The following is a 22901-nucleotide window of genomic DNA, read 5'->3' on the forward strand; positions in this document are numbered from 1 at the left end:
GGCCTGGTGTTTTGTGGCGTAGGCATGCTTAGACTTTTCTTTTCGGCACTATTTCTAAGCAATAAAGAAAAAGAGCCGTCGTGGCGGATTGGTAGCGTCTCCGCCTCAAACACCAAAGGCCCTGTTTCGATTCCCAGTCTCGACACAGGTTTTTTTTTTTTTTATTCAGTGAGTGTGCGGGATGGTTGACCACGTAGTTGGTTACGTGGTCGGTCGCGTGGTGTGGAGCAGCTGCCGGCGGCGCTGTGCCGTGGCTGGTGACGTGACCAGTCACGCGGTTGGTCACGTGACCAGTCACGTGGTTGGTCACGTGGTGCGGTTTCCAGAGAATGCGCATACCGGCGAGGCGCGCGCGGCAGCTGTGCGCCGTGTGACGTCCCTGCTCATGGCGCATGAGCATCACGGCTATCCGGGTGCAACGCGAAACTGCTCAACCTCGGTCAGTGTAGCTTACGTTACAAAATTTGTGAACACCACTGTTGGTCCCTTTTCGTGGTATGTGGACGATCATTTTAGTTGCGCTTATACAGCAAAATCGCCAGCTCCACACGAAGAAGTGAGGTTCAAGACTACTTAAGAATGTCGAAATGCACGCGACAAATGCTCTATCCAGCTGCCCATTATCGCCCGTGAAACCATGATAGGGGCCTCGAATGTTTCTCGCGTGTACGTGATATCGTAGATACGTGTATCGGTCAACAACCTGACGTATGTCTATCAGAACATTTCGCCTAGCCAGATCAGCAACGCTTCCGACTAACCAGTTTCTTTGTAACCAGTACAGACATACACGCGTGGTAGCAATCCCACTTTCCTTGTCGGTAAAATAAAAAGAGGCGGGGTACAGTACTCGACATCCATTCCTTGTAATATTAGGACACGTGATCGTACTCTATATTTCTTATGCTATTACAGTATTCCGCTGCCCATACCTACAAGGTAAATGGTAACATGCTTCGCAGTACGCAAAGCGCTCAGAGCTAAGTGCACTATATCAAAAGCATTAAGCCCACAGTTTGGCATTCTTGAAGCTGCGGCAGTTAGCGACAGTTTTCAGGAATGATCTCGGTGCCTGAAATGCAGGTTCTCGTGCGCGCGCATCATAATCGTCTTCCTGCCATCCTTCCCTTTCTCTCAAGTCATGGCAGTGGCGCTCTTCCGTTTCCGGTTTCTCGCGTCTACTGCTGCAGCATCTGAGCTTCGTGGCGTCCGTATCCACAGCGAGATCTTGCCCCTAGGTAAGCCCTAAAAAAACAGGGTGCCCGCAAACGTGGAGAGTTATCACTTTTTGGACAAAGCTTTTTCTGCCCGTTCTTCGCTTCTTGAATACGCGTGGCATTGTTGTAAACTCGGAAGAATTCACAACGCGACCGTCCAGATGTCGCTTTCATGAAACTTCTAGGTGAGCGTGAATGCCTTAGGCTTTCAATACTAATCCATACAAGGTGCACTTTGTTTTGCGCACTATTCTTCTTTGTGTTGTAACCTTGCAATCAACAATGGTTGTGAATTGACACGAAAATATTCTTGTTACACTCTGCTTTACACTCTGGTTACACTCTGCTTTTATGGGGGACTTTTTTTTTTTTTTTTGAAGGGCAAACTTGTGAACCGCTGTGCCGATTTCGACGAAAGATTACAGGGCGGTGTATCCTTATGAAAGTAGAAAGTCAGCTGAACTTTATGTTATATCTTCAGTGTCACAAAAGCTAGTCGCATCAGAATTAGTGACTGCGCAAGATTAGAAAACTGTCATTTTAAAGATTGTGCCATTTCTATGCAATTTTTCTATATGCATGTCTCGAGGGAAGAAACCCTCGTATTGAATAAGACCAGACAATTGTTCCATTATGACCACTTGAAACAAGGGAACCTAAAGGCAACTTCGGTTTTGGTTTGGTTTGGTATATGGTGGTTTAACGTCCCAAAGCAACTAAGGCTATGAGAGACGCCGTAGTGAAGGGCTCCGGAAATGTCGACCACATGGGGTTCTTTAACGTACACTGACATCGCACAGCACACGGGCCTCTAGAATTTCTCCTCCATCGAGATTCAACCGCCGCAGCCGGGATCGAACCCGCGTCTTTCGATTCAGCAGCCGAGCGCCGTAACCACTGAGCCAACGCGCCGGGCTGCACCTTCAGTTTTCTTGGCGTTTATACTGCCTAAAAACTAGACTTTGTTGACATACAACCTTTAGATCATTATACGAACGTAGTCTTGTTCGTCACAAAATTTTGGCAATTCAGTAACAAAACGATAGCATATCAAAATGAATGGTTTAGCCCAAAATTTCAAATTGAGAAAAACTAGCAGTTCTAAGATCTGTCGAGTTTAATTTATTTGAGACGCTAACATCCTAAAATACGAGCCTTTGCTGCATCAGAAATACCTTCTCCTTCGGTGCGAGGCTGTCCTTCGGTGCGAGGCGAGGGTCTTGTCACTTTTTCTTTTATTTTTCTGTTTTTGAAGTCTCTAGCAATCTTGGTTGTGCACGGAAAGTGGCTCAAATAAACTCGACTGCAAGGGCAAACTTAGTAGACAGCAGCCAAAGGAAAAATTTATGAATAATCAGTTCTAGAAATTAGTCTTGGGAGGGGACGTGTACATTTGTTCTAATTATTGCTTGAGTTTTGTTTTTCCGGCCAATCATGGCTCGCAAGAGCAGGATTATGTCACTCGCGTTTTTAATGCTCCTCTGCAGGAGCCTTAACTGAAAGCCTGAAGAGACAGAAAGAACAAAAATAAATGGCAAGTCATGCTCTGCAAGAGCAAGGCTTGAACACTCTAGAAAGCAGCCGACTGCACTAGCGACTACTTGGCTAACTAATGCAAACACCTTTTGTTGACCATTGCAAACACTTTCTTTTATTCACTCTTAACTACCGCTGAGCCGCTGCCACCACAGGAACCACCGTCTCGTTCACACCGCATCACTGAGTGTGGTGATGTTAAAATACTCCAAAGCATTGCCCAGGAATTGCCCATAGGGCAACGCGGGCGATATTTTATAAGCGAGCGAGCGGTAGCTTTCCATGATGTCAACGGAAGCGGAGTTTGCACACGTCATCCACTGTTGCTGCCTTGGCGCACAAACTGTGTCCACCTCTATTAATCAAGCAACACGGCACGCGTCGTTGTTTTCCGCCGTCCAAAATGAGGCGACGGAAATTCCGGAGTGGCTCTCAAGAGTACAACCCTTGTTACAGCTGCGCGAATTTTAATTAGATGAAACCAACTGGTCGCTAGCTGATCACAACGTCATCAGATGTACTGTCTTGTGGTTTGGTTGCTTTTTAGGTTTTTCTTATTGCTATGTACTTTGTTACTTTTCCGAAATGGCGTGCGATGCCGAAGCCCAGCGATACACACACACGCAAAAAACGTGAGGGCTGTGACGTTCCGTACTTACTTACCATGAGAAATTCCTGGCTTCGAATGCAACACGTGGAGTTTTTTCTGGAATTTTTTCTGTTTGTGTGACGCAAAAAGAAGCACGCACAGATCGCTGGCATTTCTGACCACGACCAGCAATGCTAGCGCGTTAAAAAAAGCTACGATATGGCATTTTACCCCTGAGCGGCGCGTTGAAAAGAGCGTTTCTGGGCACTGGCGGCAACACTTCGGGCACCGCGTCCGCGAGAGAAAGCTTGATTTTCTACTGCGCAAATCAGGAACAATCATTGAATATAGGTCGCTTATGAGTTTTTCGAGCTTGTGTAACCGATATACAGAAATGCTTTTTATTGAAATCCGCGTTTTACCTTACACCTCCCATTAAGACTCTGCACGGTGTCTTACGTAAAACAATAAGAGATCCGTATTTCGGCTTTGTACAGGGCATTCAGGGTTGTTCGCCACGTACGGTCTTTCACAGCAAAGTATTTGCTCACACCGTGCACGATCGACCATTGTCAATTCCTGTGTAGTCCAGGCAGGCCGTTCGTGAATTTCTAACGCCCTAACTCGCTCAGAGGAAACATTTATGAGCCTTTGTTTATTTGAATGTTCTTATTAGCCCCCAGTGCTTATCGGTGTCCTTGTGCGGATCGCAGTTACGTGACATGCCTTTCGACGACGCTCTCCGTCATTAAATTAAGACGTCTTTTCTGTTGAATTACCACAGCTATTTATTTGCACACTTTGAATCGCCGAAAGAAATAACGGGACATGTGCTGCTGTGAACAGCATGCGCCGAGCCCTACTCAGATCCCTCTGGTCCACTACCGCACAGGGTTTCGTTGTAGGTGCTGTAAACGGGTTCACCGCAGACCTGGACATGGCCTTCCTTGCAGGCTTCAACCGTTTCCGCTGCTGTTCCTTCGTACACCCACAGACGGCAACCTGCGAGCGAAGAGTCGTGCTTCGTAGCCTTCCGCCATTTTTGAGGCTACTTGGCCTTAGAACGGCATATACAAATGCTCGAGTATTGTCAGAGTTTTCGAAGTTAAAAATAAGCACAAGAACGCCACCGACAGTCATGTTCAGTGCAACATAGGAATGAACTCTAGTAAGGCCTGAATTCGGCTAGTTGGTTCTTGTGATCAGTCATATTAAAAGTACGCGAAGAAGACAGGACAACTAGAAGGGGCACATGTGTTCCGCTTGTGCGCGCTTTTTGTGTTCCTGTTCATGCCTCTTCTTGTTGTCCTGTCTTCGCGCAGTTTAAACATGATAGGAGTGGATAAAGTTTCAACTGTTACTTGGCATGTCTTCTAGCCGTATACCGGACAAGCACCTCCTGGTCTTAGCGATGTTTGAAGTGATACGCGTATACACCCGCGACAAACATTACGAGCAGGGCTTCGACAAGGCGGTTTTAAAAGCGATTAAAGAGAGGACTCCCACGGTCGCAACTAGCTGCACGCTTTCGAGCAGACGAAATTAATCATAACTTCGCATTGCAGTTTTCTTTCTGTAGTGTCATGTACGGCTGCTCTATCACAACAAAAACAATAAAGCACAGGGATGCGTTTTCGACAGGAGTTGGCTTCTCGCGAGCAATGTTACAACTTCATACTACGTCTTGCTAGTACTAATTACTTAAGCCACTCCAAGGGATGTACCAAAACAAAGGAGTACACCAGACCACACTAACGCGTCTTGCGACGAAAGGTACTCGCTAGCAGACTAAGATCGAAATCGCTCCTTGCTTTTCGTTCAAACGAAGCAGAGAGAGGAGCATAGACAAATGAAAATCAAACGCACATGAGCGCTGACTACATACTGGTGTTTGTCCGTGTTCCTTACACTGTTTGGCTTGTTATGCAGAAACAACTAGCCCGGCATATCGCACTTGTGCCCTCTCGTTTGGCCCTAAGCCGCGCAGTTCGCGGAACTTCTTTTTGCTATTTAACTGTATAGGACTTCAATCTTCAGAAGCCCTTTCTTGCAGAACTAATGAAGATCGGCCAAGAGCTGTCTGGAGTGGATGTTTGAAATAATATGCCACAATTCTACTTGGAATTTTTAACAGGCACATGCCATGCGAACATTACTGCGGTGGTTACTTGATGATGAAGCATGTCGCAACTGAAACAGTGCTTGAACGAGAGTAGAGAAATAGCACACCCTATCGCTGGCGCTGGGTGTCGAAGAAAATGTCCTCTGATTAAAGCAGTATCAAATTAATTGCGTGCGCCATGAAGCAGCAAAATAATGCACGGCTCTTACCGATAGGTGCATCGAACCGAGTTACGAAACATGCTGAGTAGTTGGCGTAGGGCAGATCCACGTCATAAGTGGTGTCCGGATCTGTGGACGAGAAAGAGAACCACAAGATTAAACCAGCTCTCAGCTTCGATGTAGCCAATAAGAAAAGAGTCCATGGTAGAGAGAAGTTGATTCTTGATAAACACAGAGTGAAAAAAGGAGGGGAAAGCCTCGGAGTGCTTGCCAACACTTGAACAACAGGACTTGTCTTCGACTGGGCAAAGCGTTTATCGTTGACAAGATTAAAATAGGGTTTTCACTACGAGGAGGAAGGCCCTGTGATGGCGAAAAGGGTGTGAAGTGGGTAGGACGTTCGGATGGGAAGGGTGGCTGCTAACAATAATTAACCGGTTGACCTGCGAAACTGTGAAAAGAAAAAATTGCAGTAGCTTAGCTCAGCTAGGTCAGGATATGCGTAGCGAGAGCTACGTATGCACGCTTAGCCCTTCGAGCTTCATTCTTACGCTGACGGGCCTCTTCACACCAAGAAACGACTTCGGGGTCGTCCGAAGCCTGCTTCTCGTAGCCGACGTACATGCCGCGCGCAGTACACGCGCTCACCAACTGCATCTTCACCAATGGAGCACCTCACTAGTAATGTTGTTGTTATTGTTGTTGTGACTGAATGAAGCATGAAAAGGAGAGTGCCAGGGTCTGCCCACTGGCTCGTGCAGAGCCACAATCGCTGCTGCGTGCAGACAGAAGTGAGTTGGAAGATGTGAGAGGAAAGAATGAAAGAGGAAAGATCGCAACAACCGCGTCATCTGGAGCGACGACGACGGTTTAGCTAAACCCGGTGATTAGAAGCCCTCGCCACATATGCGAGAGCCCCTAGATCCCAGCCCCGTAAGGCCAAAAGGCTGGCGGTGGTTTAGCTCTGGTTAAACCTGTTGTGACGCGATGGCTACAGCTGGCCGAGTGCAACTTGCTCATTTGAATTTCAAAGTCGGTCTTTCGCCGCTGCGTTTCTCTGGGCGTTCCTTCTTCATCTTCGTCTCATTTGACACGGCGCATGCGCACAGCTGTGGCAGCTCGGTTTCGCCGGCGCGCCACGCCGCCGGCAGCAGCAGCTGCTCCACACCACGTGACCAACCACGTGACAGCGTGGCGGCGCCGTGGTGGTGCCGCCACGCTGAAGGCTCGAAATGCCGTAATGTAGCTCTCGCTACAAAAGCCACCGCTGCCTCCCCACTACACTAACAATGCGCATGCCCTCAGGGCTTCTATACGACAAGCTCCATCATCATCATCATCATCATCATCATCAGCCTGACTGCACACACTGCAGGGCAAAGCCCTCTCCCATGTCTCTCCAATTAATCCTGTCCTTTGCCGCCTGCGCCCACCCTATGCCTGCAAACTTCCTAATCTCCTCCGCCCACCTAACCTTCTGCCACCCCCTGCTACGCTTGCATTCTCTTGGAATCCACTCCGTTACCCTAAGCTCCATAGCCAGGCGCAAGTGCAACACCAGCGGAACGGCGCAGCTGGTTGCCATGGGAACGGCGCATGCACGGTAGTGAGGCGTGATGTCACGCATCGACGCAGCAATGGAGACCGGCGTGGCGAAGCGGCTAACACCAGTGGAACGGCGCATGCGCAGCTCTGGCTCCGGCTGGCCACACGAAACCCGGCTCTGACTAGCGTAGTGTGGCTCTGGCTACAAAAGGCCGGCTCAGCAGAAAGCAATCCGAGGGTGTGGAGCGTGGAGAGATAGCGAGCGTGGGCTTGAAAGGCTGTGTGTCGAGCTGCGACAGGTGGCTTGACTGGCTGTGCTGACTTGAAAAACTCAGATAAGAAATGGGTTAGCATGGCGGAACGAAATACTGGAAATAAATTGAAATAAAGGAAACAGAGAAAACATGGGGTTAGTTAATAGAGCGCGCGAAAGGAAGAGGGAGGAGGGAAGGAAGCCAAGGGTTCCTGAGAAATAATGGGAAGGAATGCTGAGCATAAGCCAAAAATAAATGAAACAAAGAGAAAAGAAAATCGGCCAAAGAAAATTGTCATTGAGGGGGGAAGCCACGACTCCGGGCGGAAGGGTAGGGTGAAACTTTCTGACAATGATAAGAATAACTCTCAGTTATTTATAACGCCTGTTTATTGTTTCTTTCACCCTATCCTTCCGCAGCAGATCCGCATAATGAGAGAGAAATAACTAGAAGAATAAGATGGGGTGGAGCGCATACGGCAGGTTCTCTCAGATCATGAATGTCACTTTACCAGTATCCCTCAAGAGTATTTTACCAGTAGTCACCTACGGGGCAGAAACTAGGAGGCTAACAAAAAGGGTTCAGCTGAAGTTAACGATAACGCAGCGAGCTATGTAAAGAAATCTGATGGGTGTGACGTTATATACCCAACCTATGCTGCACTGTTTCGATTGAACTGCAGTTGTAGCCATAAAAGTTCCTAAAATTCCTTAGAACCACTTCTTTTCCAAACATTTCCCCAGTGCTTGAGGAGAATTAAAAAACAGTTCTGCACTCACCGTTAGAGAAGACGAGGGTGATAATGTCTGGGTTCTCCGTTAAAGTTATAGCCTCTGTGACAGAAGTCCTGCAATGAAGAAATGTTAAAGTTAACACCAGAGGCCTTCTCCCACGTAATAGGCCTTCAGAAACGCTCAGTGTGGCTTCGATATATACTGAGCCTCCTAAGCCACCTAAACACCCAATAGAAATTTCGCGTTGGCGCGTTTTTTTTTTCCTTCTGGCCTCATTAAAATGCGGTCATTGTGGCAGAAATGCTTTATCAGCTATATGTGGGTTGTGACGCACTGCGCCGAGAAACGTTATGTATCTGGTTTTTCGGCACAGTGTGTGAGCCACCCCTGGGACCTTATTGCTATTCGCATCGAACTTATTCGTAAATCTGCTACGACCGCAAATTGCCAATTATTAGAGGCCAATATCGAGCACTCGTAGCTTTGCGATTGTGGTTGTTTCTGGTGGCGCTGTGTGAACCACCCTCCACAAGAGTAGCGGATGTGGCAATGAGCACAAATACAGAACTGACGCCAATCAACTTGAGCAGCGAGGCATTGATCAGCGTGTGACAATTACATTTTCAGTAAGTGGTTTTAAGCCCCTGAGATGTGAACACCGAGAGGAGATTAAATGGCAAGAAATACTCTTTTTCAAGGCTCATGACATTTTACTGTTAGGTTTGAAGGAACACAGCGGCGCCATGCTACGTGAAGAACGACGGAAAAGGCTTTGAGCTGCCATTCGAAGCCCCCAGCGGATGCTTCCGCTCTGTAATAAAAATCGTCGATGTCTGGTACCGTCCTTGCCAAAAGTAACCAAGTTACCATTACCTTTGTGGAGAGGGTTCGCAATGGAGCATAGTGGCTGCGTATACCATACCGCGGCGAGGAGTGCGCGGGAAAGCGCCGCCGCGCAAACCTTTCACGCCAAACCGGTCGAGGTCACTGCTCATGGAGGAGCACGCGCGGCTCAGTTGCCCCCTCTGGCGCGGCCGATCTCGAGAGGGGCGCGCGCGCTCTTTCATACGGCCTTCGCATTCGCCGCGGAAGCAATGCGAATTTTTCTCCGGGAGTTACCCCGCCCGCCGCCGCTAGAGGCGCGACGACCCCACCGCTCGCTTCCCGCCTGCAACTGCGGCGGCGAGTGGCTTTTGCCTGGTTTCGCGCTGTAGCCCGCTGGTTCATGCTGAGCGAACCACCGAAATCAAAGAAAACAAAATGCAGATTCTTAAGCTGCTTATCTGCAACAAAGTCTACATGTGCACAGATTCTTCGTCACTAACTTTTCTTGATGAAAACACTTAAAATGAGGAATCACTCTCCCATTCCTCAGAACTATGCCGAACATTTCTTGTTTTAAATCCAGAAGGAAATACTCTGATCATTTCCTCTCATATATATTATGGTCCGTGATTAAATCACAATTAAGTTAATGCTAAGGGGAAGGTAATGAAAACTCAGAGAATAAAAGTATACTGCTCGTCCCATAAAAGTGTATTATATCGCGGAAAAAATTCTCTACGACGCTTGAGCCGTAAATCCGATAGCGCCGTAGCTGGTGGCTTGAGACGATACTTGAGCCGTTGGAACAGTCAAATAAGTTGCAAGATTGCTGGGAGGTATATATAGTACTCAATTACGCCGATATCGCTTTTCGCACGTCCTGAATGAACTTATTTTCACCCTCATGTACGTCACAACTTCCTTAAACGAGAGGCCTGTGTAGATATCTCAAAAGAATGCTCACTCAAGAAGCATTGTAATAAATTGTTCTCTGCTCGAAGTCAATGGCACGCGGCCTTTCCGTTTTTGTCGTCATAAAGAGGTCACCAGATTTCTCTGGAATGACTGTAGCCGCGTGCTAGTCTCTCTTCATGTTCAAAATTTCTGTAAGCGCCTTAGGCGTCTAATCTTTCAAGTTCCTGGTCACCTTTAAATTTTTCAAGGCCGAGAGCGGCCGTCATTCTGACCTTCGTTGACCGAGCACTTCTTTTATCGCTGCGCCGCCAAACTGCATGTTTTCTGTTTGAGGACACGAGTTAGCCCAATAAACAATTTTCGAATCGGACGCAAGCTTCCTTGTCGCCATCTGGCCTGACTAACGTTACAGAACGTAACAGAAGCAACCAGTACAAGCTGCGTATGCTGCCATAGATATTGACGAGTACAGAGTATTGCAATTTCAGAAAGTATGTATGTCCAATGAGCGACTTCAGCTATCATAATGAGCGACATTTTTTGTTGTCCATGTATATATTCAACCTGCGGCGCATCCTGAAACTGCCTAAAATATTCGGTTTAAATATCATTGTAGAAGCTAACAAGACATCAGATTATGCACTTGAATGCCGAATGCCCTCTATTCTCTTAAATACAGGGACTTTTACTAACATGTAAGCATTGCAAGTGTTCGTTTTTAGTTCCTTACATTTTAAACTAAGCCAGCTGGTATAACGCGCATTGCTGTCAGGTATTGTGGAGCTCCCTTAAGTTTCTGAAAACTTTTTCTGGTGCTACTTTGTTTCCTGAATTGACGTGAGGGAAGTTCATGCTCACAGAAGGTTAATCGAAAGCGATGACGAGGCTACAGATATGCAGGAGAATAATGCAAAGCTGGTAGTCATCGCCTCCCAGATATGTCTGCTCGCTCCTAAAGACCGATTTTAATAAGACAGAGCGTATAGTTCCTAACCAATTTTGCTTTGCTGGCAGTTTGTTCATGCTGGCAGTTACTGTAAACTAGTGACTTATTTTTCGTGTTGTCATGGGGTGGGACGGGCAGTCATGAGACGTCGCCAAACTTCACAATGCCTTTTCAAGAGGAAATCTTGGACGTCGCGTGCTTGCAACGTGCTCTGCTCCTGCAGCCAGGGTTGGGTTCCGTCTATAGCCATTCCTTTCGCGAATGACGTGACGCGTTTTCCTGGGTAGCACCATGAATTTTTGCTAATGCCGCTGTTGTGCAAACTTAAAGCAGCTGCACTTGAAATTTCAGTAGATATATTTGCTGTGCAGAATCATTTACTCTTTGAAATTTGCCATCCAAGCATTACATAATATATATCATTCTTTACACTCATAAAGAACCTGCCGGAAGACGAACTATCAAAGCTGAAAGCCTCGCTTCTTAGTCAAATATAAGTCTATAACGTGTTGACGTCTGTGATCGAAGCATACATTCGATCATACAAAGTGGGGCTCAAGGAGAGAGCATGCAAACGTTAATCCGATTTCTCCCATGGCCAAGGGGCTGACTACGCGGTCTTTGCGTAAATCGTAAGGGGCAAAATATAAATGCTTGACGGTTACCACTGTCGCGGGCCGAACCGGGAGCGAGCGTAAGTTTTCCATCGGAGTGAACGGCGGTCATAGCGGCGGAGCGGTTAGGAGCGGTGGGGCAGTGGCGACCCCACCGAGGTGCGGCGGGAGGCGGAAACACCCCATTGCGAAGGCCGTAAGAAAAGCGCGCGCTCATACTCAAGACCGGCCGTGCCTCTAGAAGGTAACTTTGCTAGGAGCCAAGAGGTGGCAACACAGACAATGCCCACGTGACTAAGCCGGGCACCTCTCATTTTTCTCCCCGCTCCGCGGCACGCGGCAAGCCGCCGTAAATGGCTCCTTGACCCATCCACTGCGCGGCAGATCAACCCACCGCCGCGGCAGGTTTCGCGGCAAGCGGCGTGCCGCGCGCATTTTGCCGCCAGTGTGTCCGTGCCTTTACGGCCGCCAGCGCCTTCGTCTGCTGCAAGGAAAACGTTGGTGGCGTGAACCTGTGTCATCGGTGTCCTCCCTTGGACAATTAGAAGGATCCTGGCGACATGAGAAGTGGTAAGGGCTGCTTGGTTACTTTTGGCTCAGAAGACACGTATGGTCGGCGTAGAAAATTAAACTTCCACGATTTTTAGAAACAAATTAAGAGGAACGTAGAAGAGCCCGTTTCTACGTTCTCGAGGGTAGACTTAATGCTTTTTCCCGCTGCGGCGCATGTGCTCTCTTTAGCGTTTCGACTCACAAGACGTTGGAGACATGTTTTAGCGCAGACGCAGCACAGGACGTCGACGAAGTAACACACGAGTTCGCTAAAAATACGTCTCTATGCATAAAGGAATCCCCAAAACAGCCAGTCATCTGAACAATATGGAGCAGCAGGGGAAGATTATATCTGCTCTTTCTTCACTGTCTGCTAACGAAATCAAAGAACAATTCACGTAGGTCTTGCGCGGAGTGATGTTTGTTTTCTAGGATCAATTACATTTAGAGTTAGTAATATGGTGTGGTGATGCCTATTTCGACTCCGGATGGGAGTCACTGCATCGTTTTGACACGCTTCTTTTATTTTGCTATTTTCATTGCCTGCACCAGCCTCGTAGAACTGTGGACCAACGCGATAGCATGAAACGATGGGTGCAGCGGACATGCCGGAACTTCGTAGCCAGCAAAGCTGCCTGGGGGGGGTCAGGTAGTGCGCTTGTGTACTGATGGGAGGATCGAGAATACCAGTGGGTGATTGCGCATGCCCCCCTAGCTAGGGTGTCATGGGGGAGGTGTCTGCTGGGTGATGTGCGTCTCTTACTGCTGCTATCGCAGTAAAAATTGAATGAAGAAATATCAAGCCATTTCAGCAGCCTAAACGTTCCTTCAAGCCCTAACCCCTGTCATGGGAAGTTCATGAACTAGTCCATTGCCAAGAAAGAAAACTGCTGCGGGCTCCGAAATGTTGAAACCGAATGAGGCACAGCCCGTCAACAGTGTGGCTCGAGACGAATTCGCCGACAATACCAGCCAGAATTCCTTGCCCGTACTTGTTTCCATTAATGAATCTTTTAAACACTCCGGACCAAAAATTCTGCCCGCGAGTATGCCACTCTGTACATTCAAGTTCATGCTAACTTGATAGTTATTTTGCATCAGCCAAAGCAATTTTTTTTTGTGATCGGTAACGGGCGTTGTCAATATTCACGGAACAAGGCATATTAAACCTGGATTCTCCAGCTTAATTACTTTTGGCAGCAAGCCCTTCTCTTGGTGAATATTTATCAAGGCCTAAACGCCGGAGGATAGACTGCACTCAATACCTCCCTTATTTGTCCTGATGAAGGCGCACATGTGAAGAGTATTTGTGCTCATTTAGCATTCAGGACCATTAAAAAGCTACGTCCGCACCCTTGTGAAATCGTTCACATTCTCACTTCTGACATCTACTTTACGTAAGCGATGAATTTAATAAAGACGGATTGCTTCGTAGCGAAAAGCACAGCACATTAATGTGGATGGGAAAAGCGCTACCGAGTATTCCGTCTTTAGTCATGAGCCAACCAGCCTAAAAGCAAACGCTGCTAGGACTAATTTCCTCGTCAATAATGCTTTTCTTCGCCTGTATTTTTTTTATTGGGCTGACCAGAATTGTGCAGATACTTAGTTACCTTAGTGAATATTAGCTTCACTTTCGGCGATTCGAAGTTAGCGAGAGGCGATTTAATCAACCGTTTCCATCCTTGTCCGCCACTGCTAACACTACAGCTATCTTCCCTTCGGACAAATTCCTCTCCCATAACGAAGCAGCCAGTCCTTAATGCAGAAGGCCGAACATCGTGTTTGCTTATTATACTTCCAATATAAGATATTCATACGGCCCGTTGGCAAGGCAATGCTCAGTGCTTTCATTTGCGGTGAAAAGTTTGGCGAAAAGTGATATCCAGTCATAGTTCATCATCGTAAAGAGCCGTGCGCAAATGATCTCACACTCTTATTCTACGGTTGCACAAGTCGACAATGAAAGAGGAACGCTTAGCTGCTTCATCTGTTGTTATATTTTTCTCTGATACGGAATGCGATATGAAGCTACACAGGGAAGAATTTTACGCCATTCCTCGCCCTTTTGTCAGCGCAATTACACAGTTTGAGTTCAAGCTTTAGCGGCGAATACCTTGCAGCACATGAGCTTTGCGAAAATTGCGGGAAATGGAAGGGTCTAGGAATACGACTGCGTTCAAACGTCAGATATAAAGAAGCATGCTCGCTGCATTGCATAAAGGGTTTATTAATCGATTTTGGTTAAGCATGATGTTCACGGTCGTAGTTGTTCTCACAGTTTGCGTCCGCCTGGCCCTATAACCTATGCTCTAGAATTGTAGAATTTATTGCGCACATTCATAGATTGCAAATTAAGAGACACTCTCAGCGTATTTTTCTTCTTATGCTGGTCGGTGGAGCCGGATCACATTACGCACTATCTTTGCCAAAAGTAACCAGGTGTTTCTCGCTCGTATAGAGGAATACTTATGCCTCCTTCTAAGCTCTGAAAATCCGCAAAGTAAAGAGAGCACTTCGCCTCACCTCTCAATACCTTTTGGCATCTGCGGAAGACGTGAGGGTTGCATTATAGGAGTGGGAAGCAAACGACGCAGCCTGTTTATTTTTTTCAAAGGTAGTACATAAACACTTCTCAACGTGCACATTACCATCGATTAATATGCAATACACACCTCTCATATTTAAGTATTTCCCCAACCACACATACACAACAGCACCGTTATATATTTTCTTGAATGCACCTCACGCCGTAGGCATCGGTATCTTTCAGTGTACGAACTGCACTGGCATATTTAATTAATTATATTCCAAACACTGAGCTGAAAGCAGTCAGCTTATACCGACTTCTTAAGAGTCGCAATTTATAAAAAATCATGATGGCGCTTCCACGCCCATGGATCAAAGATGATGAAGACGACGGCTTCCAAACAACAGCGCGAAAGAGTGACAGTAGTGAAGCTGCGTCGATGGCGCAGTGGTCTGAAGCACGCTCGGCGGAACTGATCAGTTCGCACCGCCGCGGGGTCGAATCCCGCTGCCCCGTCTATGAAGATTGTACTTCTTTAGTTTCTTTCCCAGGTTGGACATCGGCCACCAGATTACACCTGCTTTTAGACGCAATGAGGCTCCTATGTTATGGCAAAATAAATCTCTTTTCCTGCCACGGCGATCGCGTTTCGAGAGAGGCGAAATGCTAGAGGCCGGCGCAACTGCTAGGTCAGTGCACGTTAAAGAACCCCAGGTAAGAAAACCTGTTTGATAGTGTCAGCGTTGTGCTTCGTCTTAAAGGCGCTTGTGTCTATTCCCGTGCTGGCGCCACTCAATGAATGCACAGAATGAACATGTAAACGAAGTCTTACGCAAAGAGGCCGCTACAGGGGCCCACTAACGAGATCGCGTCATACCCTTAAGATTATAAAGGAAGGAAAACTCGGGAGACGCCCTTCGTATTCACAATGCATTGATGAAACTGTGGCGGAAGTGACGTCAAAATTTAGGATTAAAAAGTGGGGCCACTAGCAATGCTCCCGTTGTTGCTACGAAGCCTCGGGTCACCAGCAACGGCGTACGGCGTCCTTGTTGCCAAAGGCTGGAGTGCCAGAGTGTGCGTATTTTTTTCTGTTAAGCGATATTTATTCCTCACAGCATCAATGGGCAAAGGTGTGATGAAAGATATAGTAATGATTAAATTAATGAAAAAAGGTTAGCTGATTTTATGCTTTTTTTTGCGGGGAGAGTCGGTGGCGGCGGATGTCCTTTCGGCATGGTGTGTTCGGCCCTGCGTAATGAAGTCTACGTGCCTCGCGTCGTGACGTTACGCACGCATCTGGGATTGTTTTTAAATGCGGCGAATGGCCGTGGATTTGATATTTTGTTCGTCAAACTTGGTGTGGTGGCGAGGAGCGATCGATGCATTGGAATGATCTCGCGAATGATCTCGTCTAGTTTTGAACCTCGCCAAACAGCTCAGAAACACCAATCCACTCTCGGCGATGCTGAGCTGCGCTTCGAAAGCCACACGGTTGTCCCGAGGAGGATGGTGCGCTGCGCTAAGCGGTGCGCGATATCGTCTTTCTAAGCCTGGCGTCGTAAAATGTTCACCGCACCTGTGCGCCGGTCTGTGTGAAGATGTGTGTTTGCAGATAACTAGGTGCAGGTGTATTGCGGTGAGTGGCTAGTTTCGAGATTTCTTCTTTCACGAAGCGCCTGAACAAAGTATCGTCGGCGGGGTCGTTGTGCGTTCGTCGTGCGTTCCGGGCGCTGGCATCGAATCACAACGGTGCATTTGATCCTAGCTGATCTTTCGTGGCCGATTTCTGCGTCGATATTTCAAAGTACTGATGTGTGTCAAATCAAATTAATTAGAAAGTAACAAATTTCGGTTCTTACAATGCACGTATATGCTATTGGTGCGGAAGTTTCGATTGTCAAGGATATATTTGCTGCCTCGCGCAATTACGAAAACAATTAGTAAGCAACTCATGCACGTGCGAAACTATATATAAACCTCTAAAATGTGCGCAGAGTTGTACAGCTACACTGGAACAGAATTTTCATTATTAATACGTGCTTCTTCTGCGGCACATTTAATACAAGACCGTCATGAAAATGTAAACTACGCCCTTACAACCTATGAAGTCCATTTGTTTACATAAAATCTCTAAGCACGATGTGCACGTGCAACCTCTACAGAACACTGCATCACTCGAAGCCTCGTGTAACAAGGGACGCCTTGGCGTAGCGCTGCTGAGCACATGTGGGTTATTTGACTCATGCGTCTTCACCCCATGCAGGGCAGATCCAACGTAGCTTATTTTTCTGTATAGTTCCAAGCGTGGTCACCTATTTTCTGCTGGCTAACGAGTGTGGCCAACTTAATGTGGAAAGACCTAGTTTTGCAATGCATTGGTTGTTTAATATCTTAAGTTGTCAAAGTAATGCTCTAACGCCACAAATGCGTTTTGGTCAAAAACATCTATTAAGGATGTCTACCAACATAAACCGCCACTGAGCACATATGCAGTGTATTGCTACAGTAGCAGTGCGCTACTGCAAATACTGGCACCCCACACAGAAAGCGGAAAAAATGCTTTGGGTAAAAAAGGGCTAAGTGTGAATGTTAATTTTTAGCTGTCATCTGCTAACATTGCTGTCCTGCAGCAAAGTGTGTGTGCATAACAGTGGCCTGCACATGTTACATTATTTGAAGAACAAAACTTGAGAACTTTCAGAGCAAACAGCTTTTAGTACCAACACAACTTTTGAATTTGTATGTGCAGCGCCAGCCTTTCTAGTTCTCAACGTCATTCCTAAAATTTTTAAAAATTCTAATCTTGAACTGACTGTACAAAGTGGCAGACCTGTTCCAGCTCTGGGTGTGTTCTTTTGCTTACATTTTTGGACTCAATACATCAAGTGAGATGGTTTCAATATACCCGAACATGGGATTTCCTCATTTTTCTTAGGACTAATGTCTCCGCTCCACTCCTCTCTGCGTTCCTATATTTTCACGCTACTTAGGCAACTTCGACGTCTAGTAAGTGAGGCTCACTGCTTACACATCTGTTCCGGCCTCAGGGCGTGTGAGAAGGGAGAAATTCGCCTTGCCGTCGACGATCTCTTCACTCTCGCGGACCAGGTAGGTGCAGACGCCTTGGCTCGACTGGGATGTAGATTCCGCCAGATAGCTCATCTCGAAGCTAGAGAATATCTGCAGACGAAGAGGGAAGATGCGCATTTTCGGCAGACAGTCTGGCTTCAAATGGGACGCTTCTAAGATGCTGGTCGCATAAAGTGCCGAATTTAAGACACTCGCACCCCCGCTCACGCCATTTGTAGTTTGCAAGAATACGTTTCCTAACAGGATGGCTCTTTTTTAAGGCTGCCGCCACATTGGCAAAATGAGGCCGAGCATAAATGGAAGCATGCATGGTGGAAGCAAGCCAAACGACAAAACAACAGAGGTTGAGGTAGGCAGGAAACTGGGGTACTATACGCACACAAGTTTACATTAAAGGGTCCTACAGACCTACCAACCTCCCCAGTACTCAGTGTTGTAACTCGAAGTTTCAGGCAAACAGCATTAATAGGAGGGCGTCGGGCAGATCATTGCAGGCGACTTTCTTTCACCCCAGATCTTAGGACCCCTCGAACAACGTGTTGCTTTCTAAAGCGAAAGCCTTATGCGCCTTATCAGCAACAGAGCCCAGCGTGTCTCCAGGTTAAGTGGTACGAAAACCCACGTGGCCTCGTGACGCCATCGACAAAGAAAAATTTTTTTTTCGAATGTGCGGGAAATTGAATCAAGGACCCTCAAATTGCGAAGAGAGCACAGAACTCATGGGTCACAAAGTCTTTTTCATTTTTAAGCATGGTATTTATTACGCTGAGCTGATGCTATGTTTATGTGAATTATTTACAAAGCTTTTAGGTAACGCCACGAAACACATATCAAAAGGACAAAGTAACAGAGCGCTATACTGGAGGTAAGTCTGAGCACGCTACCAAGAGGGAGTGCTCTTTGGCTTAAAGGGACACTGAGGAGAAATTGAAGTTGGCTTGTATCGATATAATACCAGCTCCTGGTCACAAAAACGCTGCTCTTACCGAAAGCAAAGCTCTTGTAAGGTAGAAAATATCAAGAACCAAAATACAGGTATCGCCACCACAGGCCAATCTCGCAAGTACAAGCGTGGCGACGTCATAGGACAAGAGACGCCACCTTGGAGGAAATTTCCTTCCTACATGAAGTTGCGAATCTCTGAGGCTGTCAAAAGAAGGTTGCGCGGTTCAATATTGAAGTTTTGTTTTAAAACCGATAGTGCACTTTTATCACACAAGGAAGAGACAAGACAACCTGAATGTTGGAAGCAAAGAAGACCGATGCTTGGCGGCGCCACAGGCGCCCAGGAAAGAGTCGATTTTTTATGGTGCTTCGCGTCTATGAGCTTTGCGTGCCCCGTGGTTTTGTTTTTGACGCGCCTCGATATACAAGCGCCGAATAGCAGAGGAACTCCAAGGGCCGCTTCAAGTGCTAGTTAAACTTTGAAGAGGCCTGTTAAGGCTGGTCAGATGATCGCCACGGTCGATGAAAAAGTATGATGGCACGATGGTCGGTGATCGTACAAGGCAGTTCGTACTTGTGCCTACGCACGCTCACCCGGCGAAACATTCCCGGATTTTCCAGTCAACTTGAAACTACTTAACGCAAAATCGTTTATTAGGGACGAGAGACAAGGTAAAAGGCAGTTAAGAAAAATTGCTGATGGCCTAGCTCTGTTAGGCCAGCAGATATGTAGCGAAAGAGCGGAGATTTCTGCATCGGAAGAGTGCATTCACTAGATGCGCCTTTATTGGTGGTTATAACTCGAGCCGTCGTGGTGGAGTGGCAGCGTCTCCGCCTGAAACGCCAAAGACCCTGGTTCGATTCTGAGCCTCGTCACAGAATTTTCTTTTCAGTGAGTGGGCGGGGGGCTTCAGTGGCTACCATAGATGACGTCACCGAATACGTTGGGTAGCGTTTGAGCGCAGGCACTGTTAAGGCGCGTCTGTTAAGAGCGTAACGCGCGCGCGCGCTGCACGGCGACGTCACGTCGGCCAAAGCGAGACCCTCTATACTCCAACTGCGCTTGACCGCCGACGCGCTCGGCGGCCTCGGCGCACTCTGACCGCACTGGCGGGGACCTAGAGCATGTCTCTATTTCGCGCTGAGTGCGCCAGCCGCCGCCGGCCCGGCCAGACTGATTCGGCTCCGCGGCGAGGTGCGCGTTGTGAACGTAATTCAATAGCTTCGGCAGTTGGGCGGAGCTGTTCTTTTCGAGCTCGGCTATTTTAATCCATTCACAGTACATATCTGAAGGTACATGCAAGTTGGCGAGAGAGCCAGATCCAGTGGACCCGTTGGATCTCGCGGAAGCCGTTGAAGCGTCGTGCGTCGGCTTCAGTTTCAAGCCGCCAACTTTAAACGCGACCGCCCTTGAGCACCCATCCGTTTTTTGTGGCAAAAAAAATGGATAAATAACTTGGCCCTTTCAACCGTGAGAGACCTCGACGCCGTCTGCTGCATCGTGCAACCAAGCCGTTCAAGGAATCACAATCCGTTGGCCCCAAAGCCCCGGCCAGCCCCCGATGGGCGCAACGCGCCGACCTTGTTCTGTCCCCTCGCGACTCCCTGCACTGGGAGCGGCTGCTCCCTGTCCAGGCCAATAAACAAACATATCAAGAGGCTCATCAACATACTGCACTCCGATGAGGTATCGTATTGTATAAGGAATAAAGTAAATTCGCTTTTTTAAGGTCAGTTGCAAGCCATTCCAGAACAGAATTGCGTCCCTACAGTGTATGAAGCAATGTTCAATTGTTTCAGGAACATCATAGTAGCGGCGGTACGCAGAAGACAGAAAAATGCCCTTTTCTGAAGCCAAGTCTTCACAGGCAATGTTTCTGTATGTAGCTTCTAGGAGAAAGTTTTAGTGCATAGCGAAAGTAACATTTCTTGCACCGGCGTAAGTGCATCCTGTCCCGGCAATACATATAGTGCACTGAGCGGTAAAAAGGAGGAAGGAAAAGCATAGAAATCTGTAAAAATATTTTCCTGACACTAAAAATAAGAGCTGTTTACACCACGTATTCTTCTTGCCGAATAAAAGTGAACCAAGTGTATGCTTTTCCTTATGACTATGCTAATGGCAGGTCTGTCATTTGAAAGAAAGGGAAAACATATCAATTAAAAAACTGTTGCATCACCCTTCAAAGCACATAAGTAGTCTTAAGTGTGCTCCGCCATTTTATAAAGGCGAATAAATTAATTATTGTGGTTTTTCTACTTCAAAAAGACGGAAAAAAAGAGGAGAAAACTGAGCACTTTTTTGGCAGGTAATTTAAGAGGGAAAATTATTTGTAAAAAGCCGTAAATGCACCCAAAAAGTGCTCAGTTTTCTCTAGTGCAGTCTGTCACATTTGGATGTGTTACAACTCAATCAGGAAACCAATAAAACAAAATTCCAGTTACTCTTGCACGCATAAGTAGGCGTTGCTACGTGAGTGTAGTGCCTGGAAATAAAGATTGCTTGATGTCCAGCGCAGTTCTGTCTATTTATTGTTGTCTCAAAAATAGCGCTGTATAAACTACTGTACTGAGCAGTCTCCGACCTTCAGTCAAATGTTTAATAACCGTATTTGTCAACTTTTGCAATATCGGCTGGTACCGTAGAATTAAGAATGTTCAGGACAAACATGGCCGATTTCAGCAACAACCAGGCCTACAATGCTGATACTAGGAACGCTCCATTCCATTACTGAAACTGTAAGAATTGTACAGTCTCCAGGTCTCAGCGGTGTGATACGCGTGATCACGCGTTTATGCACCCTTTCGACCTCTTGCGTTCATCATGAGCCATTGAAACAGAGCCTTCTCTGCCGCTTGTGGGAGACGGCTGTGCTCAAAAAATTCATCATGTGGTCTTTCTTTCTGCTCGCATGAAGCTGGTTGTTGGATAGTTTATTCAAAATGCCTAAGTTTCGCAGTCGCAGTCCGAAGTACAAGAAAGGTTAACAGCGGAATCCAGGAAGACTGAACACAGACAACAAAATTTCAGTGCTTTTTTTTCGTAGATAACTTCTAAAGGGCGCTCTGTGCTCTGCGTTTGGCGGAGAAGAATAAACTATGCACAACTGTGTTTTTACGAAGCTCGCCATGCAGTTGTTTGTAGGACACCAGCAGTTGGAAAAAAAAAACGATGAGATTCGTCTCCTTTATTGTATGAGCTCGTTTTTGCAGTTCAGAAAGCTTTGTGGCATCTTAATACTTCCAGTGTGAGGAAAATAAATGTCTCTTGCTTGCCCAACATTCTCGGACAAAAATTTCGAAAATTGAGAAATTGTATAATACTGCTATAAAAGATTGAAAGTAATAGTCCATCCTTCTTATATGTAGCAAAATCTTTGTTTTAAAGTGTTTCCATCGATCGCATCGAACAGTTAACACTGCCATAGACAACCAAATGGGGAACGCTTTTGATGAGAGCAAGAACGTTAATAGAAAAACAATTCAATACTACCACCCGAATATTTGCGATTATATTGACTGTTATTGTGAAGTATTTCATTATATGAAAGAAGTGTGTTCATAAACAGTTTCTCACTCAAAAGTGCTTTTGTCTGGAATTGTTGGGTACGGGGAACCGGGTCAAGCTATATTTAGTAGATTCATCGTGGACTGCCCGAATCTCGCGAAGCGATTTCGTGCGTGTGCCCTTCAACCCCATTTTCAAATGCAATAAAACTCGTCGTTTCGCTTTAAAGATGCAGGTCAGGTACCGCATTCGCTTGCCCACCAACCTACAGCCCAGTGCTCTTCCTCTTACCTGTGTAGCGTTGCAAGGCTGGTTCGCTGCCGTGCCGCATACTTGGCCTCTGACGTTGGCTAACAATACAACGGAAAGCAAGTACGCAAAAATGAAACTACCGGCCATTGTGTCAGCACCTAATTCCCGGTACAAGGAAATTTCGTTCTCTACTGACTCTGTCGTCGCGCTTTTAAAGCACCTCTGGCAGGCGCACAGCAAGAACCCTAACCAATCAGAGTGCTTCCTGTGTACCGACATGTGGGCGATATTTCGACCAATTAGCAAGAAAAACAGTACACAGCGTTTCCTGTGCAGCTAGATTTTTGCACGTGACGCAAGTGTTCTTCATATTCCTTTTGCGCTGCTGCGAGTGGTCCATTTTTGAAAACAGGCTGTGTAGTGTTTTGTTATACACGTGCCTAGCTCCACTATAAAATGGGCTTCCGTTTCATTTATTGCGCTGAAGTGTGACATAGGTTGCGGGCTTATGGAGAGCAGTTATTTTAAATTCACGGTGAAATCTTTCCTCATTTCGACGTCAA

The 22901-nt window shown here is 46.8% G+C and overlaps 1 protein-coding gene across 1 annotated transcript; it reads right to left on the minus strand.

The window, feature by feature from the left end:
• Window positions 1-4105: 4105 nt before the first annotated feature.
• On the minus strand, window positions 4106-22536 carry LOC144124707 (uncharacterized). The gene is made up of 5 exons (XM_077657550.1): window positions 22378-22536; window positions 17572-17723; window positions 8204-8271; window positions 5674-5754; window positions 4106-4344 (listed from the first exon to the last, which is right to left on the minus strand). The coding sequence occupies exons 1-5, from the start codon at window positions 22483-22485 to the stop codon at window positions 4202-4204; spliced, it is 552 nt and encodes a 183-aa protein (XP_077513676.1). The 5' UTR covers window positions 22486-22536; the 3' UTR covers window positions 4106-4201.
• Window positions 22537-22901: the final 365 nt, after the last annotated feature.

The sequence above is a fragment of the Amblyomma americanum genome, chromosome 3, assembly GCF_052857255.1.
Source record: "Amblyomma americanum isolate KBUSLIRL-KWMA chromosome 3, ASM5285725v1, whole genome shotgun sequence".
NCBI lineage: Eukaryota > Metazoa > Arthropoda > Arachnida > Ixodida > Ixodidae > Amblyomma > Amblyomma americanum.